The sequence below is a fragment of the Silene latifolia genome, chromosome 9 (assembly GCF_048544455.1).
Source record: "Silene latifolia isolate original U9 population chromosome 9, ASM4854445v1, whole genome shotgun sequence".
Taxonomy (NCBI): Eukaryota; Viridiplantae; Streptophyta; class Magnoliopsida; order Caryophyllales; family Caryophyllaceae; genus Silene; species Silene latifolia.
The window spans coordinates 202,046,236-202,071,731 of record NC_133534.1 but is presented as its reverse complement, the minus strand read 5'-3'; the positions used below and the strand labels follow the sequence as shown (position 1 = coordinate 202,071,731).

General features: G+C 37.5%; 1 protein-coding gene across 1 annotated transcript; it reads left to right on the top strand.

Annotated features, from left to right (window-relative positions):
- The first annotated feature begins 316 nt into the window (after positions 1 to 316).
- On the top strand, positions 317 to 25,189 carry LOC141600357 (187-kDa microtubule-associated protein AIR9). Its single transcript, XM_074420581.1, has 37 exons — positions 317 to 1,340; positions 1,990 to 2,061; positions 2,973 to 3,038; positions 3,147 to 3,218; positions 3,303 to 3,368; positions 3,479 to 3,541; positions 3,635 to 3,700; positions 5,012 to 5,111; positions 5,201 to 5,302; positions 5,879 to 6,105; positions 6,195 to 6,309; positions 6,645 to 6,765; positions 7,109 to 7,284; positions 7,895 to 8,030; positions 8,584 to 8,684; positions 8,779 to 8,826; positions 10,726 to 10,910; positions 11,003 to 11,120; positions 11,416 to 11,543; positions 12,170 to 12,338; positions 12,422 to 12,540; positions 12,976 to 13,144; positions 13,901 to 13,985; positions 14,062 to 14,135; positions 14,231 to 14,350; positions 15,078 to 15,273; positions 15,359 to 15,480; positions 18,348 to 18,555; positions 18,752 to 18,825; positions 20,064 to 20,202; positions 20,383 to 20,561; positions 20,878 to 21,033; positions 21,996 to 22,127; positions 22,842 to 22,900; positions 23,004 to 23,036; positions 23,128 to 23,259; positions 24,781 to 25,189. Exons 1-37 carry the CDS (start codon positions 768 to 770, stop codon positions 24,955 to 24,957), a joined length of 4,878 nt encoding a protein of 1,625 aa, XP_074276682.1. The 5' UTR covers positions 317 to 767; the 3' UTR covers positions 24,958 to 25,189.
- The last annotated feature ends 307 nt before the right edge of the window (positions 25,190 to 25,496 follow it).

Genomic DNA, 25,496 nt, shown 5'->3' with positions numbered 1-25,496 from the left:
TTTATTTAGCCTATAATTTGACACAATACATGAAAAATTCACTTTTCGAGTGTCCCCGAAACCCGAAAACGCATACATGGAGCTACCAAGTACCAACGGTTTGATTTTTTTTTTAACAACATTTTATCAAAAAATAATAACATTTTTTTTGTAAAAAGGACATATTACCCGTCTTATTTCAGACGAAAAGCAGTGGTCTGAAGCAAGACGCGCTGCGCAAAATGTGTAGTGTGGAAAATAATTTTGGAGATGGGAGGGTAGCGACACTCGGAAGAGCACTCCATTTTCCCGCTTACTTGGTTGGTTGGGAGTTCCCACCACTTCATTTTTAAAATTTGAGTTAATTTAAGTAAAGTATTAATTAAAGAGAAAGAAAAAGGAAAAGGCAGGAGAGGGAATAGAGTAGAGTACAGTGTGGCACTGTCCCACACACATACACACTAATACAGGTTGACAGGACAGTTTTAGCAGCAATAGCACCATCACAAAATATTCTCTCTCTCTTTTTCTTCTATCCTCCATTCCCATGGAACCCTAGACTTTCTACTCTCTTTCTTTTTCTTTCTATATATTTCTGCTTCAGATCTACTTTAAATAATTAGATTATGATTTCATTTGATTATTATTTGTTGGTGGTTGCTGATTAGGAGATGGTAGGTTTGAAAACAACTTGACACCACTTAACTTAGCTAATAGCTTAGCTAAATTTATATTCTCCTCTTCCTTGTACCACCTTCATTCCTGTCTGTGTTTTGGTGAAACTTGAAATGGATGATCATGGCAAATCTCCATTAGTCGAGGAACAAACCCCTCCTCAAGCAGCACCACCCAAACCCAAACCCAAACCAGTTGCCAAGAAGAAAACAGCTTTAACTGCCACACCTGTAAGACGGAGTAGCACTGGACAGTCAGTTAACACTGATAAACACCTTCCTTCTGTTTCCGTCCCATTAAGGAAATCATTACCACAAATGACCACTTCTAAAAACTCAGGGCTGGTTTCACCTGGTGCAAGAACAATGACGAGAACGCCTACTAGTAGTGGTCCCAGTAAGAATCATTCTGCCAACAAACTCTCACTTTCACCTACTACTAACAATGATTCTTCTACCACAGCCAGCAGCATCACTAAAAACTCTGTCTCAAAGATTGCCAAGCCATCCGTTAAGAGACAAACCAAGCCTCCCTCACCGTCCTCCTTGACTGGTAGTCGCTCTTTGTCTATGTCAAGAGACAGGAGTTCAAGCTTATCTAATCCAAACAAACTAGCTGCTCCTCAACATCAGGATTCTCGCTTCGTACCGAGCCCTCAACTGGAAGTTAAAGCTGCTGATGATGTCGTATGTTGTTTATCACCATACTTGTTAGTTATGTGCCTGCGTTTTTCCTATTACCATCACCGCCTCTCATTCATTTTCTGTTTATCTTTGCTGCAATAATTTAGTCTGCCTGAATATGCTTCACTCCCAAGTCAGAAAATAGACACTCCCTCTGCCCAAGATTATTTACTGATTAAAGAACACCAAGAGGATGATGCTATCATGAGAACACTAGTTAACTGCTTGTCAGCATTTACCACTTGACCAAAACTGAGTTATATGCATCGAGGGATTTTTTAAATCCGATAAGTGATTTGTGTTCAAAGAGGGAGCATATTGGGTGGATTTGGTAGGGGGGTGGTTGGGCTTGGGGAAATTTGTCTAAAGATTAGACTTGTACAATAAACATCAGGTTGAAGTTCGGTTTTGTCGCGCTGCATAATTTTTGCTGGAGCAAATTACCTCAGTCTAAGTATTAAGTGGGGTTCTCCTCATCTTGTATTTATCTGGATCCTATTGTTGGGTACTTAGGTTTACTCGTGTATGGTGCGCTCATTCATAGTGATCTGATCTTATTGTCGTTTTCTTCTCTGATTTTTCACTTCTGTGGTTTAAAGTTTTGAGACTCTCATGTTATGTGCTTAGTGGTCGTTTCGTGATGCTGTTTCAGAGGCTAGATCTCAGAGGTCGAAAAATCCACAGACTGAAGGGAAGTGGACTGAATTTATCACAAAATTTAGAGGTACCTATTCTTAATGCTGTACACAATCCCCTTGAGATCATGATTTTATATATGGGCTGCTGTGCAACGCACCTGTCGGAGCGTTAATGCTTTTAAGCTTACCACACATTTTTTTGCTATGTAAAGCGCTGCCAAAATAGCCGATATACTCTCGATATTTGTCCATTACGGCTGATACTTGACTGAAACATGTTTAATACAAAACAAGCCATGATAAATTGGGACATTGGATGTGCCACCAGGTCATACTATGAAACCACAATTCTCCATCGTCACTACCTTTGCTACTGAAACTGCGACTTAATACGATGCTTAAGAGCTCTGTTTTTTGTAAGTCAAATATTCTGGTTTCCCAGAAGTGTACTCTGTTTTAGGAGGTTATGTTATAAACAAGGATCTACATCAACTGTGCTTTATAAGAGAGACTAGGGGCGCTGCGTGGTTTCCCTTGTACATAAAGACAACATGGAGTTACACCCATTCAGGAAACAAGAGCTTGATTTTTACACACTTTACTTTTCAATCTATCATGAGTGATCTTATCTATAAAGTGATGAAAACTCATGTAGCTATCCAAGTGGACCACCTGACTAGGGACTGCAACTATACAACAGCTTCAAAGAGTGAATTTGGATTCTTGATGCATAGAAGCAACATAACTAAGTTTACTGTGATATGCATGTGCATTCTGCATCTCCTAATGTTATGTGTGAAAAATCTAGAAATTCATTTCAAAGTAATATGTAGTTACTTTCACATATTTTTTTTTTCCTATGAGCTAATTTGAGAATTTTGTTCAGTGAGTCATCACTTATATTAGGCGTCTAAATATACTTCTAAACAAAAATTTAGTTGCAAGATGCGACTAATTGAAGCAGAATTTCGAACACCTCACATCTTTTCTTTCGCAGTTTGTTTATCTCAGAGACAATCTTCTATCTTCACTTGAAGGAATTGAAGTATTGACGAGAGTCAAGGTACTGTTTTCTTATGGTACAGTGCCCATTATTGTTGCTGCTAGAAGTCTGTTATGTGAGGTACCCTTTTTGTTATCTTGGTAACTGATTGTCGACGTTTCCTACCAGGTTCTTGATTTGAGTTTTAATGATTTCAAAGGGCATGGATTTGAACCACTTGGGAACTGTCAAGTCCTACAGGTCTCACTCTTGTAGATCCTGCATCATAACGACTTCTTTATTTGCTATGGTGCTGTCCTGATAAAATGTCTAATTATTGTCTAGCAACTTTATCTTGCTGGAAATCAGATTACTTCACTTTCAACCCTTCCTGAGCTACCTAGTTTAGAGGTTAGCAGTCTTTATTAGTGTGACGCTTCACACTTTTACACATGTCTTCTCACATCAGTCTTTCAATTGATATGCGTTTACTTGTATTTTTTTGGTCTTCTATTTTGCAGTTCCTTTCTGTTGCACAAAACAAATTAAAGTCTCTATCAATGGCGAGTCAGCCTCGTCTACAGGTTTGTATCTGTGGTGGAACTAAATTACGTCTCCGTATTCTTCTTTTCACTTCCTTTTTTACAGGGTTGTTTCTTCTCTGTTGCTTTCTTCAGGTGTTAGCTGCAAGTAAAAACAAAATATCATCTTTAAAGGGGTTCCCGCATTTGCCAGTTCTTGAGGTTAGTTTTTATTCTTTGCATGGTAAAATGTCAAGTTGTAAACGTGCAAGTGATCCTGCTGTCCTTTTGAAGAATTTTATTTTTTCAGTAGTAAGGTTAAACCATCAAGGACATGGAGTAGCATTACGGAGTGGAGGGAATGGGGGCTAGTAGGGCCTCCGCTCCCTACCACTACAATGAAAAAAATACTCACAGTTTTTAACCTTTTTGCATTACAAAAGCTGCTTGGCTTAGCGGCTGAAATGAGCAACATATAAGTATATAACTGGAGGCTGCAGTTTCGAGCCTCTATATGATAATATGAGCCATTGTTGATAATTACCATCTTCATGCAATTATTTGGTTTCCACTGATTTAGACATACAAGTGGAAAAATGTTGGCCTTAAATTTATATTGATAATTATAGGCTCAGTGGTTAAATGCGAGGGTATTGGTGATTGGTTGATACATTGAGGTTATGGGTCAGAGTGTCAGACCTTTATTGTGTCTTTGCAATTCAGTACTTCTCATTTCTGCCAGAAATCCTATAGTCTCAACAATTCTGTGCCCCACCGGCCACTCTTAATGTTTTGGACTATAGGAAGGTGCATTGAAATAAGCTTCTACATCATGAAACTACTTCACCTGGAAACACCACTGCATTTTGCCTTCAGTAGATTAGTTTCCTTCCTGATTGGTGGCTCCTTTCTCAGTGTTCCAATTCTAGGAGTGGCCCCCCCTTCTCTCATGGAGTTGTGGCTCTTTTGATGATTTCTAAGTGATAGTTTCCTCCCAAGCTTAGGAGCCAAATGAATGGCTAAGCATGCATGAAGTGAAAAGTATCCACATCTTGAATCGTGCAAGAAAAGATATTCACCATCTCGCTTTCCTGCTTTGACAATATTTTTCACAGTGTGCTGTGTTGTAGCAAAGCATTCAATTTGAAGATATATTCCATTCATCCCTATCTGTCCCTGACTCCCTGAGTGCTTGACATACCTATATATCTTCACAACCTTAATGTGCACGTTGGTAGCTTATTTACAGGGACCTGAGATTTTTTGGCTTAATGTGCTTAGTCATTTGAACAAAACTTACTCCGTATAAAACTGTATTCTCTTAAAAAATTCAGAACTACACTCATTTTGTAAATATTAGAGAAAACCCTATTTAGGATTAAGTGCTACACTATTATATCAATCTGTAAATAGCAGATCTCTTTGCAGAGTGAATCATTAGTTCTTATCGATAGGGCCAATTTCTTTCATAATTGTCTCATTTTCTTTTTAATCATCTTCATGTCTGACCTTGGTTTCATTTGCAAAATGCAGCATTTAAGAGTTGAGGAGAATCCCATTCTCCGAATGCGTCATTTAGAAGCAGCATCTATTTTACTTGTTGGTCCTACTTTAAAGAAATTTAACGATAAAGGTCAGTTACATGTCATATTGTCATCTTGATTTTTCAGTGTCTTGATTTGTTGTGTATCTAATTCCTATACTTCATTTTGGTTGTCTCAGATCTGTCCAAGGAAGAGGTTGCACTTGCCAAACGTTACCCAGCTCACACTGCTCTCTGTATCAAGAATGGTTGGGAGTTTTGCTTGCCAGAGCTTGCTTTAGGTTGGTTTTTTAGGTATATGGTCAATTGTGACAGTATTTAGAGTATCATTTAGGCATAGTTTTGTGGCTGGGAATGTAAAATATCACGGTCAGGTGGAGTTTTAGTATCATCAAAGGTCGTGATTTATTTCTGAACTCCTCCATTTGCCTTAAAAGAGCCCAATGAAACCGAAGTCTCATGTTTGGTTTTGAATTTGGAACGCACAAAATGAAAATCAACGTTGACTATAACTCCTAGTCTTCCAAGCTATATGATACGGACTTACGGGTTCTATATTCTAAATGTGAGTTTTCGAATCTCAGGGCTTAGTACCTTTTGATAGGCCACAACATTCTTTACTGCTCATGCCCTCATGGAGTATTTGATTAGCCAATTCAGTAAAAAGAGTGAAGCCAGATGCGGAAATGAACTCACGAGTCTTCTTTAATGGCTATTAGTGCAGTTTACTTGTCCTGCATAATGCAATTGGTGACTAGCTTTGCAGGAATTTTTTTATTAGTAGACGTGTAGTAACAGTTCTTTGGTGGACATATCCTTGACTTTAGAATCTTACATAGTTGTGTGTATTTTGCCAGAATCAACTTTTCACTTTCTCATCGAACACTGGAAGGATCAGCTGCCACCTGGGTTTCAACTTCAAGAAGCATCAATTGATCCGCCATTTGAGGAAGATGCCTGTCGCTGCCACTTTATATTCCTAAAAGATCATGGGATTGACTCAAATTTGGTTCTAAAGTATCAATGGTATATTGGGGAGAGGACTCTCTCAAGTTTTAAGATCATTCCTGATGCCATTTCTGAGGTATCGAGTCTCTACAAATAAATACTTTTTAGGGCTCAACATAATTCCCTTACTACTTGTGTTTGATAACTTGGAGTGTGGATTTACAGGTTTACATTCCCTCTCGTGATGATGTTGGCAAGTATCTGAAAGTTGAATGCATCCCTGCCTCAGGAGAGACAGAATTTCCACCTGTGTTTGCCATTTCTTCACCAGTGTCCCCTGGTATATAAAATTTCTAATTCGCAGTGTTACTATAAGAGACATTGTCATGGTAGTCATGGTGATAGTAGTACTTAGTGTTTGGTTTAAAGATTTTTGTGACAAAAAATATTGGTCTCACTACTACAGAAGTAACACCACATGAGAAATTCGTAAATATGCCTTGTTTCAATGTCATAACATCAAAGTCAAATATCTGCTTCTTAGAGCTTTATGACAGTAATTATGTGACACTACTATCATCCTTGCTAATGACTAATTTATTCATCAATCCCTTGAAGCTTTTGATAAATTCCTTTTTGTATCTGCTGCTCATTCAACTTGCACTGTCTTTGAAGGAACTGGATGTCCTAAGGTCTTGAACCTTAATGTGAGTGGTGACCTTGTAGAAGGAAATGTCATCAGGGGTTGTGCTGAGGTTGCATGGTGTGGAGGAACTCCTGGAAAAGGTGTTGCCAGGTACTTAGTGACTCACTTAATGACTCGTACGATTGCGACAAGGTGTTGCTAACAGTTAACATTCATAATTTCATAGGATTGATGTTTCCCACAAGTTAATTACCATATCCTCTTTTCGCTAATCTAGGACTAGAAAGGGTCGTCATATTCATATAGCAAGAACTACATGAAGTTGGTAAAACAATCAAGCTATTCTTCTGGTACTGACTGACCTGAGGTTCGCTGAATGACATCTGACGTACATGGCTCTGCGATATGACCGTAACATCATCAAGTCTTGAGAAAAGACAAGTGATTCATGTTTATTCCTATTTTTGGTAAATCTTATATGACAATCGTGCAGTTGGCTGAGGAGAAAATGGAATAGCACTCCTGTGGTAATTGCTGGAGCTGAGGATGAAGAGTATCAGTTACTTCTAGATGATGTTGATTCAAGTTTAGTTTTTATGTACACACCTATGACAAAGGAAGGCATGAAAGGCGAGCCTCAGTATTCAATTACTGATTTTATCAAAGCAGGTTGATAGTAGCTCTCATTTAACGTTCACATACACTTTTCTATCACTCACATGTGTGCGAGTTGTGCTTTGTATGGGCTCTGCACAGAGTTTGTTATGAACTATGCTTAGTGGTTTCTTACATCTTCCATCAAATATAGTCCCCATTTGACTTTAATGCTGTAATGATGTTGACTGACCGTATTTTCTCACTGAATGAGGTCCACTGCAGTTTCTAAACAACTGAATTAGGTTAGGAATCTTTTATATTAATTAGATTTTTGAAGTAAAAAGAAAAGGTGGCTCAAGCCCGCATCGCAGATGCTCTACCAAAGGCCAAAGCCCGAGCTGGGCCGGGCTCAGCAAGGTGAGCGCGCATGTGGTTGGTTAAATACTTACCACACGTGCCATTTTATAAAAGGTAAAACCAACCTTATAATAAATACAATAAACCTTTGAAATTCTATCTATGTTGGAGAAAAATAAATCATGAAACTTTGAAGCTTTTGACACAACTTTCTACACTAGTAACACAGCCTGTGAATCCTGTGATAGCTAAGTGTCAATGTATGTGTTATTAGTAAAACAAAAAAAGTTGACTGGCACTTACTTTACCTTTTTTTTAATGGTAGCTCCACCTTCGGTCTCTAATGTACAAATCATTGGAGATTATGTTGAAGGCAACACTATTAAGGGTGAAGGAACATACTTTGGAGGACAAGAAGGCCCTAGCAAGTATGAGTGGCTACGTGAAAACAAGGATTCTAGGTTAGTTCAAGTTTAGTATCCTTGTTTGGTTCTAAAAAATGATGAGTTTGTTCGTGCTTCTGTCTTACTGTCTTATATAATACTCCCTCCATTATTGTATATATGTTGTTTAAGGAGAAAGCACAATTATTAAGGAAATGCTTTAAGAATGATTATGGCATTAATTAAGGAGTAAACATAGCCTTGGAAATAGGAAAAGTAGAGTACTACTCCTTACTACTCGTATAAGAAAAGGCGAATGTGAACTGTTGTTGTGTCATTGTTATGTTAAGTGATGAAATTTGTGGTGATGATTCCAGATTCGTGATAGGAGTTTTTGGTTCTTGGTCTCGTTTTTCTGGTAACATAAATGGGTTGTTTTTTCTGAATCCTGTTTAGCTAGGGGAGTAAATAATGATTTTTTATGGCCTCAAAAAAGATAAGAATCTAAGATCCAGAGATATGTCGTTTTCTGACGCTGTCTCTCTGCCATACACACAATGGCACGTTATTGTATCAAATTTATTTGCTCATAATAAAAAAGACATCTGGTTATCTGCTCATTTCCTTGCAGAGGCTACGACTTGGTCTTAACTGGTACTGCTGAATACACCTTGACGAAAGACGATGTTGGCAATCACGTGGCGTTCAAATATATACCTGTCAATTTTGAGGGTCTACTTTCTCTCTTTGTTTTATGAGGATTGATTTAAGCCTTCTATACTACGCAGTAACGCACACTTACTTGTAATCTGTGTATTAATTACAGGTAGAGAAGGTGAACCATCGTCTGTGGTTTCGAATATTATTAAGCAAGGTGATTCAGGCTGAAGTGTGAACTGTAATACTTTAATTTTCTTGTATTATGGTGTGGGAATGGGTAAAGAAGAAAGTTTATGGGAGCATATTTTTTCAGTTTAATTGGTGTCTAATGCTTTGAAAATTTCCCGTAAAATTTGTCTTTTCCAGTAGAAAACAAAGTAGTCACATGGAGTTTGTTATTCACTTCTCGCGTTCCCTCATGTTCTGTCGGTTATATATGTGTGGAGGTATCTTTGCTTTGTTTTATTTGAGCTGGGTTCAGACTTCAGTGTTTCTCAACTGACGATGTGACCAGTGGACTGGAAAAGCAAGATGAAGAAGTCTTGGATTAACGCTGTGTGATGAATAGTTCCTTGGGCTAATTGATTGTGTATTTGGAAAGAGTGGAATGAGGCAAATAGTGTTTTTATCCAGTAGATCGATTAAGGAATGAGGTGATTAGGGAAAAGGTAAAAGTGGCGCCAAAAGAGGACAAGATATGAAAAATCGACTAAGATGGTTTGGCCATGTGAGAAAGAGACCTATGGACACAGCACCAGTTAGGCTGGAGACTTGGAGAACAGAAAAGGTTCCTAGGGGTAGAGGGAGGCCGAGACAGACATGGTTGAGAGTGATATAGCACGATATGAGATTTCTGGGGCTTGAGGAGAGTATGGTGACGGAGAGGGCACAATGAAGGGAAAGGATACATGTGGATTTTTAGTATTTGATGTTATTGACATATTTAGTGTTTTTATTTACTTTTTAAAAAAAAAATTATTTGTTCTTCTTTCCTTTATTACACCTTTTTTTACCAACCACTTTCTTATACTCCCTCCCATCCAAACCAAAGGTAACACTTACCTTATTCGGACCATCCAAACCAAACTACCCATTCCTTATTTGGTAAAAAACATGACTAAAGACCCCTCATACACCCTTATTATTTACAGAAAATGCCATCATATTTGTGGCCCTCTTTTAATTAAGCTACAAGTGGTCCTACTTTAATTCCAATATTACCCTTACTTTTTCTCTATTTTCTTAAAACTTGTGCTCCCTCCCATGTTACCTTTGGTTTGGATGGGAGGGAGTATATTTTACTTGGTTTACTTTTAAGATATTCCGGATCCTTAAATTCTACTTCGGTTTTCAAAATCGTTTTAATCTTTATTCTCGATTTAAATTTTAAGTTTTTATAAAAAAATCCGGACTTCGATTTTAAAACCTATAAATTTACCTTGACTTTGTATTGTGTTTTGCTCTCCCTTTTGTTTTTCATTTTTCCTTTTTCTATTTTTTTCGCATTTTGAGGTGTGCGTTCACCATGGACAGTTCTAAAGGATGATTCATGTAAGCCGACCCCAACTCATTTTGGGATTAAGGCTATGATGTTGTTGTTGTATTGGAGTTTAGTGATTTGTCCAAAGCTATATTTGTCGTTGCTTTATTTTGCGAACGATGCTTCAACATTAGTCCATGGACTTGATTACATTTTTGCCCTTCTTCTGTTTATAGGTCTATGATCTTATTTTTCATTGGGTTCACACCCATGGTGTCTTTTTTATATACACATGACTCACTAGATTGCTTATCTAAAGGAAAGGTAACTTGCTACAACAAGAAAAGTAAAAACAAGTTTTAGCACAATTTTGATTAGTGATAATTAGTTTAGCGCTACTGGTCTTGAGGTTCTAGGGATTGCTTTGGTTTTTATAGCTTTCATACTTAGTGAGAAACTGAAAAAAAATCTCCGCTTTTCCAAAATGTTGTGTTTTTAATATTTTGGCAATGTGCTTAATTTATAATTCACGAAGCTTGAACACTAATCATTTACGAATTGCATGGGTTAATAAGTCATAACATGAAGTGTAGGTTGTGAAAAGTATTATTCTCATGTGTTTTAATTTTGCAGCTCCCCCAAGGGTAATAAACCTAAGGATAATTGGTGAACTTAGAGAGGGAAATAAAGTTACTATAACCGGTACAGTCACCGGAGGAACAGAAAGTGCCAGCAGAGTTCAGTGGTTTAAATCTAGCTATTCTTCCTTTTCTGGTGAGAATGGCCTTGAAGCCTTAAGTATGTCTAAGATTGCAAAGGTGGGCTATTTCTTGTAAGCTTGTGAAACCCAAGGAAAACTTGTTGTGTTCTTGTGCTTATGCCTGTCGCCATTTTGATGAATGCTGTGTAGGCCATTCGTATACCATTAGGAGCAGTTGGTCATTACGTTGTTGCAAAGTTTACTCCCATGACGCCTGATGGAGAAGCTGGCGAGCCTGCGTATGTAATTTCCGAGAGGACTGTTGAGAGTAAGTGCCTTTTTTTTTCTTATTCATTAATTTAGCTATTCATAAAATCACGAAGTATAGAATCCTTTGAGAGTAAAAAAAAAATACTATTCTGACTTTGTTTTGATGTTTGAATTGCAATAAAAAGAGTTAGCTTTTCTATTGTAGGTTTCATGCGAGAGTGTAATAGCTTTTCTATGAAAAGTGGAACATCATTTAGAAAGGGAGTGAGTATTATCTTAACGGAATGTAAAAGGTGGAGTACTGGAGTTAGTTGTTATTTATACAAGACTAATCCTTGCACTACACCTTGCAGCTCTTCCACCAAGCCTTAATTTCCTATCCATAACGGGTGATTATGCGGAAGGAGAAATGTTAACAGCTTCATATGGGTACATAGGTGGTCATGAAGGAAAAAGCATCTATAACTGGTATCTTCATGAGGTAAATGTCATCCACTTAGTAGTTTGATTACTGTTTGCTCTTATAGTGAAGCCAAAGACTTGCTATTCCCTTGTTTTATAATGTAAAGCAAAATGGCTCAATAAACTCCGTACTTCTCTTTATTGTGAGATAGCTGTCAATGATGCATACCTTGACACAATTTTCATCATGGGTCATCCGGAAACAGACCCGGAAACGTTTCTATGCTTTCTAATAAAGGGTAGGGCTGCTTAAATCCAACCCACTTACCTTGCCATAACAGGGAACCTCTGAGGTATTGGGGGTAGCCAAGTAGTGTTATATTAGCAATGTTGAAGTTGATATCCATTGCCATTCCTCCGACAGTGATGTGTCATCCTTAGCCTTATCATACAGAAGCAGTTTTTCAGAAGTGATAGTTACGTTAAGTCTTGGAAGTTCTTTAAATTTGACATTACATGTCATATGATTAGATTAGATCTACTTTAGCCCTGTGGCTGTTCTGCATTTCATTTGGATTAATATCCAGTAACCTTGTCCTGTGTGAAGTTGGCCACACACACGCAGCTTGGTTGCTGTGTTTCTATCTCAGTAACAGACTAACACAGCTGATATAAAAGTACATGGTGTTTTCTGTGTTTCTTTAGGTTGAAACTGCGCCAGGCACTTTAGTACATGAAGCTTCTGGGCATCTTCAATACCGAATTCCCAAAACTGCCATTGGTAAATTTGTTTCTTTCAAATGTACACCTGCTCGAGATGATGGTACAATTGGTGAACCACGAATCTGCATTGGACAAGAGCGTGTTCGTGCAGGTGCTTAGATCTGCTTTATCCTCTTCTTCATTTTCATCCGTTCGTTGTTGTCTACATGTTTAACAATGCTTTTCCGTGAGTAGGAACTCCGAGGTTGACTTTTTTGCAAGTTAGTGGCACGTCTGTTGAAGGATCAACATTAGTTGCTGACAAAATTTATTGGGGCGGTGACGAGGGAGATTCAGTTTTCCGCTGGTTCCGGGTACTAGTTTCAAGTTTCAACTCATGTCATTTGTTTTTCGTCCTATTTGTCTGTACATAATTTTTAAAATGTTTTTGAATGGAGTGGACGTAAATTTATGATAGCGTAGTAATCATTACATTATATATGTGGAGGGTGCAAATTAAATTGTATTGATCAGTCTTATGGGATGTTCCGTGCTTAGTTTCAGCGTTCTCTAGGTATACGTTATAATTTCCATGTATGTGAATACGAATCTATTTTCTTTTCTCTTTGCAACCAATCCTCTCATTTATTACCATCCTATAGAGCCTTTCTTGAACGCACTTTTTTCTACGGAATATTCTAATATTTAGTAAAAAATTTTACTAAGGATTTTGCCGTTATCTTATGGCTTATCAAGGACCCTTCCCCGCATTCTGTTAGGTCCTCATCATATTTATCTTCTGGTTTCAGACTGATTCAGAGGGGAAGCAAACTGAAATAAATGGTGCTACTACATCGATGTATAGCCTGTCAATTGATGACATTGGATGCTTTGTATCAGTTTCTTGTGAACCAGTCAGAAGTGACTGGGCTCGTGGTCCTACTGTACTTTCTGAACAGCTTGGTCCTGTATTGCCTGGTAAGCTTGCTAATACATTTTTAGTGTTTTCCATGCTAAGATCACATATGAACTATGACCAAAAATCAAACACATAACTTCCCTTCTCGAATTGTCTCTGTTAAGACTAGGGATGTCAATGGATCGGGTTCGGGTCGGGTGAAGCCTCATCCGTCATCCATCCGTCACATTAAAATCTCATCCAACCCACCCGCCATCCATGAAAATTATCATCCGTCATCCACCCATCCATCATCCATGGATGAAACGGGTGGATCGGGTGAAAAACGGGTGATAGTGTATATGTATGCTTAAGACTAAAAAAATGAGAGACTTTTTATTTTTACAAAATTTAAGTTATAGAATTATTTTAATGTAACTTTTTAGGGTGTATTTTCACAAAATATATATTTTGAGGGTAGAAAATTAGAGAAATTGAATATTTTATATCTTAAAAATGTAATATATATATATTTTTTTTCAAAATAAAAAATAATAATTGGGTGGTGGATGGATGACGGGTGAAACTTCTTCATCCAACCCATCCGTCATCCGTCATCCGTTTCATCCATCATCCATCCGTCATCCATTTAAGTCGGGTTTTCGTCCGTCTTTTAGGATCGGGTGGATCGGATTTTGATCGGATGCGGGTGAAATTGACATCTCTAGTTAAGACTGTTGAAATTTGGGAACACCACTACACACATTAAGTTTGCAATATCTTATTGCTAGACTTTAAGTGATCTGCCGTTGATCATGTGACATGATGAATTCCAGGCCTTCCGACATGTGAAGAACTCACGTTTGAAGGGTCAATGATCGAAGGGGAAAGATTAAGCTTCAGTGCATCCTATAGTGGAGGGTTAGATACTGTGTTTTAAAGAACTCTTGCAGAATTAAATGTACTCTGTGTTTCTGAAACCTCTTTATTTTTTCAGGACGAGAGGTAACTGCTGGCACGAGTGGTTTAGAGTAAGAAAGAATGGGGACAAGGAGAAATTATCTGCTCATGGTATCCATAATGATCTTGCTGTTATTCTGTTCCGTCTTTTGTTTGTACTTGGAAAGTGATCATGGGACATTACTCTTAACACGTGACTCCTACAGATTGTCTGGTTCTAGCTCTTGATGATGTTGGGTGTTGCATTCAAGTCACTTTTACGCCTGTTCGAAATGATGGAATAATTGGAATTCCCAAATCCGCTATATCTGATGTCATTATGCCAGGTTGGTGCTACGAAATGCTGAAGCGCTTGACTATCACACTCAACATATGCTAGGTTTGCTTTGTTTTTTTTTTTACAGAACTGAAACCTACATCTCACTGTTAGGACAAAAGCAGCATCGCACTTTATGCAGAGATGTAGAAAATACGATCATGCCCCCACACTGTCATGTGGCTCCTCCATCCAATTTACATTCTCGCCATTTACGTTTGTCCACTTGTGTGTCAACACGACATGTAGGCAAATGTGTCGCGTGACACGTTTCCACAAGTTCTCTGAGCATATGATTCAGCCTCTCCTTTCAAAAATTATGAGACGTGTCGTGTCCATCTGTACAAATTTTGGTCGAGACATGTGGTTGACCTTATTACCATATCACTAAATTTTCATATTTGCGTGTCAAACATACTGACACGTGTCGGACACGATTCATCTCAAATGAGCTGGAGTAACATAGATTGCCATTTACAATGACGGCCATTGTTTAGAAATTTAATATGAACAAAGTTGTTTTGACAAATCAAACATGAGAAAATTTTGATTAAATGTAGAGAATGTAATGGTTAATGTTAAAATTAATGGACCAACATTCAAATGGGGATAATAAATTCGGGACGAAGGCAGTATATCTTTTTCCTCAAATGTATGAAATGAGAAATACTTGTCTGAAATCTGAAGGCTCTAGTTATTGTGGTTGACTAGTGGTTGCTTGTTTATTTCTATCACAGCGGATCCAGTGGGTTTAGAGCTCACATTACCTTCTTGCTGTGAGGCTGAGGAGGTGATTCCGTTCAAGAGGTATTTTGGAGGAAAGGAAAGTGAGGGAGGATTCATTTGGTACAGAACAAAGGACAAGCTTGAAGAAAGTGTATTGAGTAGCCTTTCTGATGGATGTGCAAATATTTCTATTTGTGGAAGAGACTTGTAAGCGCTATGTGGTTCATGCTCACTTGTTCTAGTGTTTGTCATTGACGTTGGTGTTGATTTTCTTTTTGAATTCACGTGACAGAGCGTATACGCCTTGTCTTGATGATGTTGGTGGTTATTTGGCATTACAATGGGTCCCTATTCGTGAAGATGGAAAACTTGGTAAACCACTGAATACAATTTGTCGTGATCCAGTTACCCCAGGTATGAATTCACTGTATTTTTTCATTACTTCAGTTTTTAATTTTGGTGGCTGTGGACCATGGTACGAGAAAGTGTGGTAAGTATGTAATGCTATGACTGTATGTTTAATGTACGTCTTATTTAACATGGCAAGTGCACAATTTGATCGTAGAAGCAATTGGATGGCTGAACCCAAGCGGTGGTCAAATTGTATATCCATTTTTGTGGTCTATGTAGCCTACTAATACTCAATTTGAGGAAAGTAAATGATCTACTAATTAAATACAAATTGATATGAACAATCCAGCATTGTATTGTCAGGAAATGCCAAAATTTAGGACAATAGTGAGGTTCTTACACTAAGGCCGCTCTTTAAGTGCGGAAGTAAGTTAACAAGTAACCAATGATAACAAAATTGGGGACGCGGGGTTTAGGTCTCTCTGCAGCTGCTAGAATTACATTGTGTTAATGAATCCATTCTCATGATAATGACCAAATTAATAACTCTCATGTAAGCTTAAGAAATGACAAACTACCCTAATCGTCACTAGAAATCTACTGTAGCAACATGGATAGTTATTACGAAATCATCAATCATCTACAAGTGATTTGAATAATTCCCACTATAATGAACCTAACTTTATCCAATTCGACCGTCTTCTAACTAATTAACTATCAATTACTATATTTTTACTAGTAGTGAAAGTTTATTATGAAAAGATAAAAAACTTGTGCTTAAAGTAAATGACTTTTTAAAAACCCTAAACTAAGGCTCTGAAAAGCTAGCCGAAACCTAAAAAACTAGCTGAAAAGGTACTTGATATTTGGTGAAATTACAAAATAGGGAGTAAAAGAGAAATATAAAACAAAAACAGATTTCGTACATACTACCGTAGGTGGCTTTTTGTTTCAGGCTAATTTGGTCAAATAAGCTAGTTAGTAAACACTTACCCAAAAAGAAGGTACTTGAATTCTTGGTCAAATAAGCTATTTTGATCAAATAATTCGCTTATATGCCTTGCGAAACGGAGCTTAACCTGAAATATTCTGAGGTTGCAAAGGAAGACCAGTAGTGGGTTGTGGGCTGGTGGGTGTGATAATGATGGGCGGACAGGGGTGTTGCTTCGTGTTTTGAGTTGGGGAGGCTGGGCTTTGTAAAGAGGTGCTGAGAGGGGTTGTAGAGTTTGGTGGTCTTGTCGTGGCTGGTAGTGAAGAGTTTGGTTGGGCCAGGGGCTTGTGCTGTGGCTCTTTGGGGCTGTTACAGAGATTGGACTGTGGCTGAGGAGAGAAGTGGAGGCTTTGCATTCACAGGGGTTTGCTTAGTTGGCTGCCATGTTGGTGTCTTCTGTTACGAGTGGAGGAAGTGTTTGCATTGGCTTAGTGATGATGGCTGGTGATGTGTTTGTAACACCCCCAGACATTCCCAAGTAAATAGAACTGTTACCATCTCGGTTTCCCGAGGTAGTGAATAACAAAGTCCAACTTTCCAAAGTACTTTACATTAAAACTTTAGTGAATACATGTTTATTACAACTTAACCAACTAAAACTTAATATAAAAACATTTACAATTCGCAGCGGTAATAAATAAAGTGATATAATTGTTCTATGTGATCTAGACTTCAACTACGGTCCAAGTCAAGCTCTCATCCCAATGCTCCCGAGCCAGCTAATCTTTGGTACCTGTCAAATATGCTCCCCATAAAACGGTTCACCGCAGGTGTTCATGAATACACAGTCAACCACCGCGAGGTTGAGTAGGAATAAATATTAACAACAAAAACATACGATAAATAACCCAATTTCCTTTTTCATTGCACAACCCCCTGACAACGTGCTCCTTTCTTTTACTTACTCATTACACTAATCATCCCGCCAATCCCTGGCCGGGGCAGCCTCAACCCGAAGGTGAGTAAACACACGCTACATTACCAAAGGTAATGTCTGCCTCAACATATAGTTGACCTGCAGACCAATCTAATCTGGGGCCGGCTTCGAGTAATCACGATTTAAAATCGTCTGCCAGAATAAATCTGAAATACGTCACCCGAAGGCTCTTACCATGACGTCTGCCAATATAACCTCAATAATAATCTACATCACCACGAAGGGATGTCTGCCAGTATTAAACTGAATAACCGATGCAATAACAGTAACTCCATCATAACTAATCCAACCAACATTTACAATATAATTCTCCCCTCCAACAATTTCAATGATATCAACCAACACAATTCTCATATGATCAATTCATTTTAATATAAATCATCCCACAAACATTATCGAGTAAAAGTTGAGTAGGATTTATCCCTACCTGATAAGCAATTCCAATTAAGCCGCTCAAGCAATCCAATAAATAAAGCAATCCGATCCGATTATAATTCTTCACAACCGTCACCTAATCAAAATATTATAATTCAATTCAATTATTTATTTATTTCTTTTATTATATTAATTATCCAAATTAATTATTTAGCAGAATCAATATCCTCGAGAAAGCAAAGTAACGAGCATTAAAAGAGGTGAAACAACTAATATGAATTTAGGCTCGATATGAATAGTTAGGGTTAAAAATTGGAATAAAGAAGAGTTCAAACAAGGGTAAGTTATGTACAAACAAGAGTTATCAATGTCTAGTCATATTTTATTTTTGCACTCTGTTTGGGGAGGGGATGAGCGTTTGAAATTCTCCTGAGGGCTCAGAATTAGTTGTCTATATCTGTCATCACTCATTGCCATCTGTTAGATTGAAATAAATGATACATTTAGATTGTCATACTTTCTTCCGCCTAATTATTGCTAAGCTTGCGCTCTTTTCTCCCTTGTATGATGTTAGCATCTTGAAACAATTCAGTAAAGTACCAATATTGACATAGAACACATTGACAGCTCATCCAGCGGTCACCAAAGTTACTGTGAGAGCTTTGGATATTAGCACGTATTATGGTGAAGGACAGTACTTTGGGGGACATGAAGGATCAAGTTTATTTAGCTGGTACAGAGAATCTCTTGAGGGCACTCTGACATTAATTAATGGGGCTAATTCTCAGACTTATGAAGTCGCTGATCCTGATTACAATTGCCGTTTGCTGTTTGGGTAAGTTATTTATGTATAATTTTCGGTGATATCAAGTTTAATTATTGAACAGCAGCAGGAGCATGATTGCTTGTCTTCATGTGGACATGGTGACCGCTTGCGCTCACAATTTCCATAAAACAAGCTATATGCATTTTTCATTCCAGTTTTTAAGGATCTGGGCCCTTTTAACATGATTCAGATATGAAATTAACAGATACACTCCAGTTCGTTCAGATTCAGTTGTTGGAGAACTGCAGCTATCTGATCCAACTGATATTATTCTCCCTGGTGAGTTTGTACTTCTACTTTCGGATATATACTTTTTGCCCTTGTCATCCTGTGTAGATCTCTTGGTACTGTATGCTTATGTGACAAATTCTTCACTTTGGGGCCATACCCCTTGTTTAATATGACACTCAAGGATTACCCTTCCAATCTGACACTTTTCTTAAGAAGAGAAGTCCTAATGTCCTATATGACAGATCATGTTTGATGTTTTAACCTTGTCTCAAACAGCTCTCTATTTGTTTGTGTGTACCTTGTGTGTAGTTAGAGAATGAATGGGGATTTCATAATCGTGTATGACCTGAAATTCAGGTAAATAATGCATTACAATAAGTCAAATACCATGTAAGATAACCGAAATAGGTTACAATTTGTAGTAGGGTGTGTTGGACAATATTTCTAAAATATTCTAGATAATATTAGTAATTAATAAAGCTGAAAGACCTTACTCTAGGCCACGAATGATCCTGTTTAAATTAATCAAACGTAGATTAGTGTCCTGTGCTCTGATACAAAATGAGTGAGCCACACAAACACAATGAGCGGTGAGAGTCAACCTCATAGGTCCCAGTGAAGTTCCATTCTAAAGCGAAATGATTATGGTAAGTCCAAATGAGAGTCGACCATTCTATATCAAGAGATCAACCTTGTCTCATATTTCAATGTGAGACAGCCACATGGGGGTAAATATACAATAGGGGCAGTTGTAACAGGGACACATTATTACCGTGTTCCAATTGGTAACATCATAATCAGATTTTTTGAAAGACCTTTTTTTTGTCCCTCATAGACTGTTTGCCTTTTAACTTTTGTAAACGCATTTACTTCTATTTGCTTCCATATGTTTATTTGAAGCTCAAATCTCGAAAGTGGCCGTCAAGGCCTATGCTACCTCAAATGTGTTTGCAGTGAGTGTCAAGATCCAGATTCATTTCCATCTCTTCCACGGCAAAATATCTTGGATTTGAAGTCGGCGTATGAATATGTGCTATTGAACACTTGATGTAGATCGATTACATAACGTATAGGAGCATATATAATCTGATTAATTTTGAAGGGCTGGCACCATTTATTCTCATGATGGTGTGTCTGAGTAGTCTAGTTTTGTTTTGGCTGAAATCTTGCCTGTGTGACTCACTAATCAAGAATTTAAAGCTTACATGGCCCAAGTTGATATACATACTAATCTGTATTTTAAATTTGCTGTTCTCTGGAGTAACTTTTTCCTCTCATCCCTGTAGAACCACTGCAAATTGAGATGGTTGCCCTCACTGGAAAAGCAGAAGAAGGAGATGTACTTACTGCTGTGGCAGTTATCCCAAAAGGCGAACGCCAACAAGTTGTTTGGAGCCAGTACAAGAAAGATGTCCTATATCAATGGTGTGGTGCTTATCTTATTACAAGATCCTCTTTTAAAGCGTTACAAAATGATCGCCTTTCAGTATCTCTCGTTGATTTAATACAAGTTCTAGGTGTATTAGAACATTGTCATTCTTTTTCTCCCTCGCCCGACAAGCTTTCGTTTAGTCTTACTATGTCATGACGACATGTTTGGTACAGGTATTCTTCAGAACCCGGGGATGCAAACTCCTTGAAAGTATTGTCTTCACAGCATTCGTGCTCTTACAAATTATGTTTTGAAGACATCAGCTGTATCCTGAGATGTGAGTGCATTGTAACAGATGTCTTTGGAAGGGCAAGTGAGCCAGTATTTGTTGATAGTACCCCAATATTGCCAGGTATAGCTCTTGGCTACACCGCTGTTTTCTGCATTGAACTTGCTCCTTACCGTGAGACCATGAGTCCATGACTAGTTGTATAATCTTAAGGAAATATTTCCACTTTCTTCTCTTTAGAGCAATTCAGTAGCATGGGCGTGGTTATAAAAAAGTTGTGTTCGTTCTATAAGATACATCTACTTTTTAAGTCTACATGATCTTTTAATTGTAACTTCACGAATCTATTTCTTTTCAGTGTTTACCCTGGTGCCTTCTAGTTCTAAAATCTGTTTAGTTTACCACTCTTCTATCAAGTTGATGTTTTGCCCTTTTTCAGGAACTCCTCGTATTGACAAGCTGGAGATTGAAGGAAGGGGCTTCCACACTAACTTGTATGCTGTTCGAGGAGTTTATAGTGGAGGAAGAGAGGGTAAAAGTAGAATACAATGGCTTCGGTCAATGGTTGGCAGTCCTGACCTTATCTCTCTTCCTGGTACGTTTTGTTTATTGATTTTTTCACAGCTCCACGACTCCACATATATGTTTGTGATCCATGCTGTTTGGGTTTCATTACGTGGTCACTGTCGTCAAGTGTTTATCCTCTGTTCCAAGTAACATATTCTTAACCGGCTCATGAAGTAAACTTTATCATGGTACAACATCACACTGTGTGCTAATACTACCATTTGAACAGAAATTGATGACTTTAGGTGATACATAGTATGAAATGGAATTACGTTCTGAGGATTAGAATTGTCCAAAAGTTTCAAATGTTGAAAACGACGTGATAAAAGCCAGGCAAATATTTCTGCAACAAAGCCTCATGACCAGAATTGTAGATTTTGTACAATTATTGGCGTGTGTACTTTAAGAATTATTTGTCATTTGTACATTATCCTCACATTTCCATTTCCCCCTCATAATTCATCCTTTAGGCCTTATTTGGATACAAAAGTTGGAGGGAGAGGGAGGGGATGAGGAACGAGGGAAGGGAAATGGAAGGAAGGAAAGGGAGGAAGGAAAGTTGTATTTCCATAATTCCGCTTACCTACAGCCCTGGTATTATAAATAGGTAGTATTCATTGTTAATAAATTTAAGCTTTCATACATTGTTGCGTGTGGACACCTTGATTTTACCAAACTCACTTAATCGCTATTAGTCTTTTACCAAAAATAAATTTAAGCTTTCATAAATACTAATTGCTCTCTTATAGAGAGGAGTTTTCCCTCCAAATCTTTCCTTTGTTGGAAGGGAAATAATTTGGCGTGGGCCATTTTCCCTCCTCTTCAAATCCGTCCAGCTTCACTATTCTATCCAAACAAATGATATTAGCTATTTGGCTCCCTTCCAATTCCTCACCTCCCTTTCCGTTCAAATGCCCCTTCCCAAACAAGGCCTTAATGTTACATTCATATATTTTGGTTTTCACAAATAACGTTTTCTTAATCCTTCAGGAGAAACGGGAAGAATGTATGAAGCTAATGTTGATGACGTGGGCTACAGGCTAGTAGCAGTATACACCCCAGTGAGAGAAGATGGCATCGAGGGGCGGCCTGTCTCAGCATCAACAGAGCCTATTGCCGTTGGTAAAATTCACCGCACCATTGCTTTTTGAGTTTTTTTTTTTTTTTTTTTTTTTTTTTGTTGTTGTTGTTGTTGTGAAAAGTAGCATTTTTCACGAACTAGCGTGCTGAGCTATTGATTGCTATTTTTTGTCCTGCTTATGCAACACCCAAAACTCAGTAATTTTGTGTTGTCAATGTCATTGGTGGCATGTGTTTTTGTTATAACAGAAGCAAGAAAGAACTGATAAAAACAATAAAGAGACAAACGCATAGATTTACGTGGTTCGCTAACGGTGTGTTAGCTACGTCCACAGGGCAGAAAGGAGAGAGTTTTATTGATATGTGAGGAGTTTTCAGATTACAGATTCAGACGGTATGACTGCTAGGTAGAGGCTTAGAGAGTTTATATAATACTCTCTAAACCTAATACAGAATGACCTAATTCGAAGCGGCGGTTAACAGAATCAAGGCACAAACCCAACAGTTTTTAATGTCTTTCTATGTGGGCAATTATGCAGATCTTTTGTGACATCCTTACATTCCTTAGTGATCCTATCTGACACCCCTGTTGTTATTTTATGCGCATATTCCATGCTAATTTCTATTTTACAGTGGAGACACCTCAGCCCCCTAAATCAATTGGACAAGTGCATGTACTGCTTATGTTGTTTTGCTTATGTGATAAAGATTGTTGTATATTTGTAATGCTACTAATGTTTATGCTGACTGTTGTAGAGCCTGATGTTCTTGAGGAAGTGAAGAAAAAGCTGGATCTTGGGTCCGTGAAGTTTGAGGTACTTAGTGCACCCAAATAATTTATGGATTGCCCTAAGTATTTAGCATCATCCGTTTTTCTATAGAATGGTTGTATACTTTATTGATCTTTTACTGCAACAGGTGCTATGTGACAAGGCCCCGTCATCCAAAAAGGTTCCATATTCTCTCTTTCTGTAACCTGCCTTTTTTTTTTTTAAGTCAATGGAAGTTCCTTATTTCTGAACGAGCTAACCTTGTTGTATAGGTTTTTGAGGTTGGTGGTCTTGAAAGAAGAATTCTTGAAATCAATAGGAAAAGAGTAAAGGTTGTCAAACCGGGTTCTAAAACTTCTTTTCCAACAACTGAAATGCGTGGAACTTATGCTCCTCCATTCCATGTAAGTATCTTCACTATTTTCAGTAGTTAATGACTACATTATACCCCTCTTCTTTGAGCTGGATGATTCCTCTATTACTCATGCTTGTGTGCTCCAACTCCTGAGATGCATAGTGAAAATAGGCAATTTTCATTCTCGTCTCTCTCTTCTAACATTGTTTCCATTCTGTAATTCAACTCAAAGGTTCTTGATCACAAACTAAATCATCTCTATACTTGAAATGGTTATAGAAATCATTCTCCGTAGTGATTTCATAGGAGGGCAAAAAACAGAAAGGCTCTGATTATTGGTAATTGTAATAGGGTTTGATTAAAGTTATGAATCTACTTATGAGAATATTTCGTTTGGGTTGGATGGACAGTAATGTCAAGTATCCAATATAGTGGGATGTGGAACTAAGGCCTTGTTCTTTTGATTTGAGCTGGGCTGGGCTGGGCTGGGCTGGGCTGGATTGTAAGATCATTGCTGTTGGTGCAACTGCTCAAGGCATGGAAAAATAAAAGTATTACTAGTATATTTTGGATCTAGAAATCTAGCAACGGTATAGTTAAAGGAGAGAACTGGGCGTTACCTTACTAGTAGACCTGTCAAAACTCGACCCGACCCGAAAACCCGACCCGACCCGTTTTCTTAGGGTTACAAACCCGATTTTTTCGACCCGCGACCCGTTTGACCCGAACCCGAAATGACCCGTTATTTTAGGGTCGAGACCCGACCCGAACGGGTCGACCCGTTGGGTCAAGAGAAAATCATGAGTTTTATTAAAAATATTATTATTTTATATATTATATTTGAAAATATAGTTAAAAAATTATGTTTTTATTACTTAAAATTAAAAATTCAACTAAAAAGTCAATTTTATATAACTTTTATGATATTTAATAATAAAATAATTATTAAAAAAACTTTATTTTAATAATTATATCAATATAATTATTGTATATGATGAATATGACTAAAATAATAATTTTAAATATATTTTAATTTTTAAAAAAATATTTTTTAAATTAAAAAAATCGTTTAAAAAAGGCGTTAAAAATTATTTCTTGACCCGTATTCTGACCCTAACCCGATCCGTGACCCGTATGACCCGACCCGTATCTGACCCGACCCGTATTCTGACCCGACCCGTATGACCCGACCCGAGACCCGACCCGCCCGGCCCGTTTGACAGGTCTACTTACTAGTTTACTAGCACTGTTTTAAAAGGCAATTGCTTTTAACTAGTGTTTGAGTTCATTGGGTGGGTTTACGACTTGGTTTTTGATATGTTTCCATTTGAATAGCTTTGCCTGTCCCGTAGCGGTTTCTGATTGACAATTTTGGATTGTTAAAAAAAAAGGCACAATTTTTGTTCGGTACCAGATTTTGTATAAATATTAAAAAGTCGAGGGTATCATTTTAAAAATAGTTATGAAACTTTTTGTGATGAGTTTAGAGCTTCATGTTGGTGTTTTATTTTGTTTTTTAAGAGGCTACATGTGGCTTCTGGTTGCTTATCAACGACTGTACTTTTATTAGGTGGAGCTTTTTCGGAACGACCAACATCGGTTAAGGGTTGTGTTTGATGGGGAGCATGAAGTGGATATCATGGTGCATACTCGCCACCTGAGAGATGTTATTGTTCTTGTTGTCCGAGGTCTAGCTCAGAAGTTTAACAGCGTCTCCCTTAATTCGTTATTGCAAATAGAGTCGTAGAAATTGTTTGTATAAATGTATTTATTTGTTTCTTGATATATTTAGTTGAGTCATTGGCTGTTTGGTTTAACTTGTCATCCTCAACAATTGTTTGTAATATTTATTTGCAGAAATTGATTTCTGTTGGTTGCCATCCTGTAATGTTTTTATCATGAAGAAAAAGGAACCTTGTATGCTATTTATTTTCGGGGATAAAGCAAATTACCCCCATAACTTATGAACAACATGTAAATTAGCCTTTTAAGTTTCACTTGTAGCAAATTAGCTCCGTAACTTTCCAAAAATTTGCAATTAAGCACAAATCAAGTTTTTTGCCATTTTTTTAATTAAAATCTATTTTTGTCTATTATAAAACTATTATAAATATATTTCTTAAATAACTAAATATAATATTTACATATTCCACGAAAAAAGCGAACCAAGTTTAGTTCAAACAAAATTTGGTCATATAACTTTTCATAGTAAATTAACAATTCTCATATTATGAACATTTTTCACCCAAAAAAAAATATTTGAACATGTTTTTTAATAATAAAAAA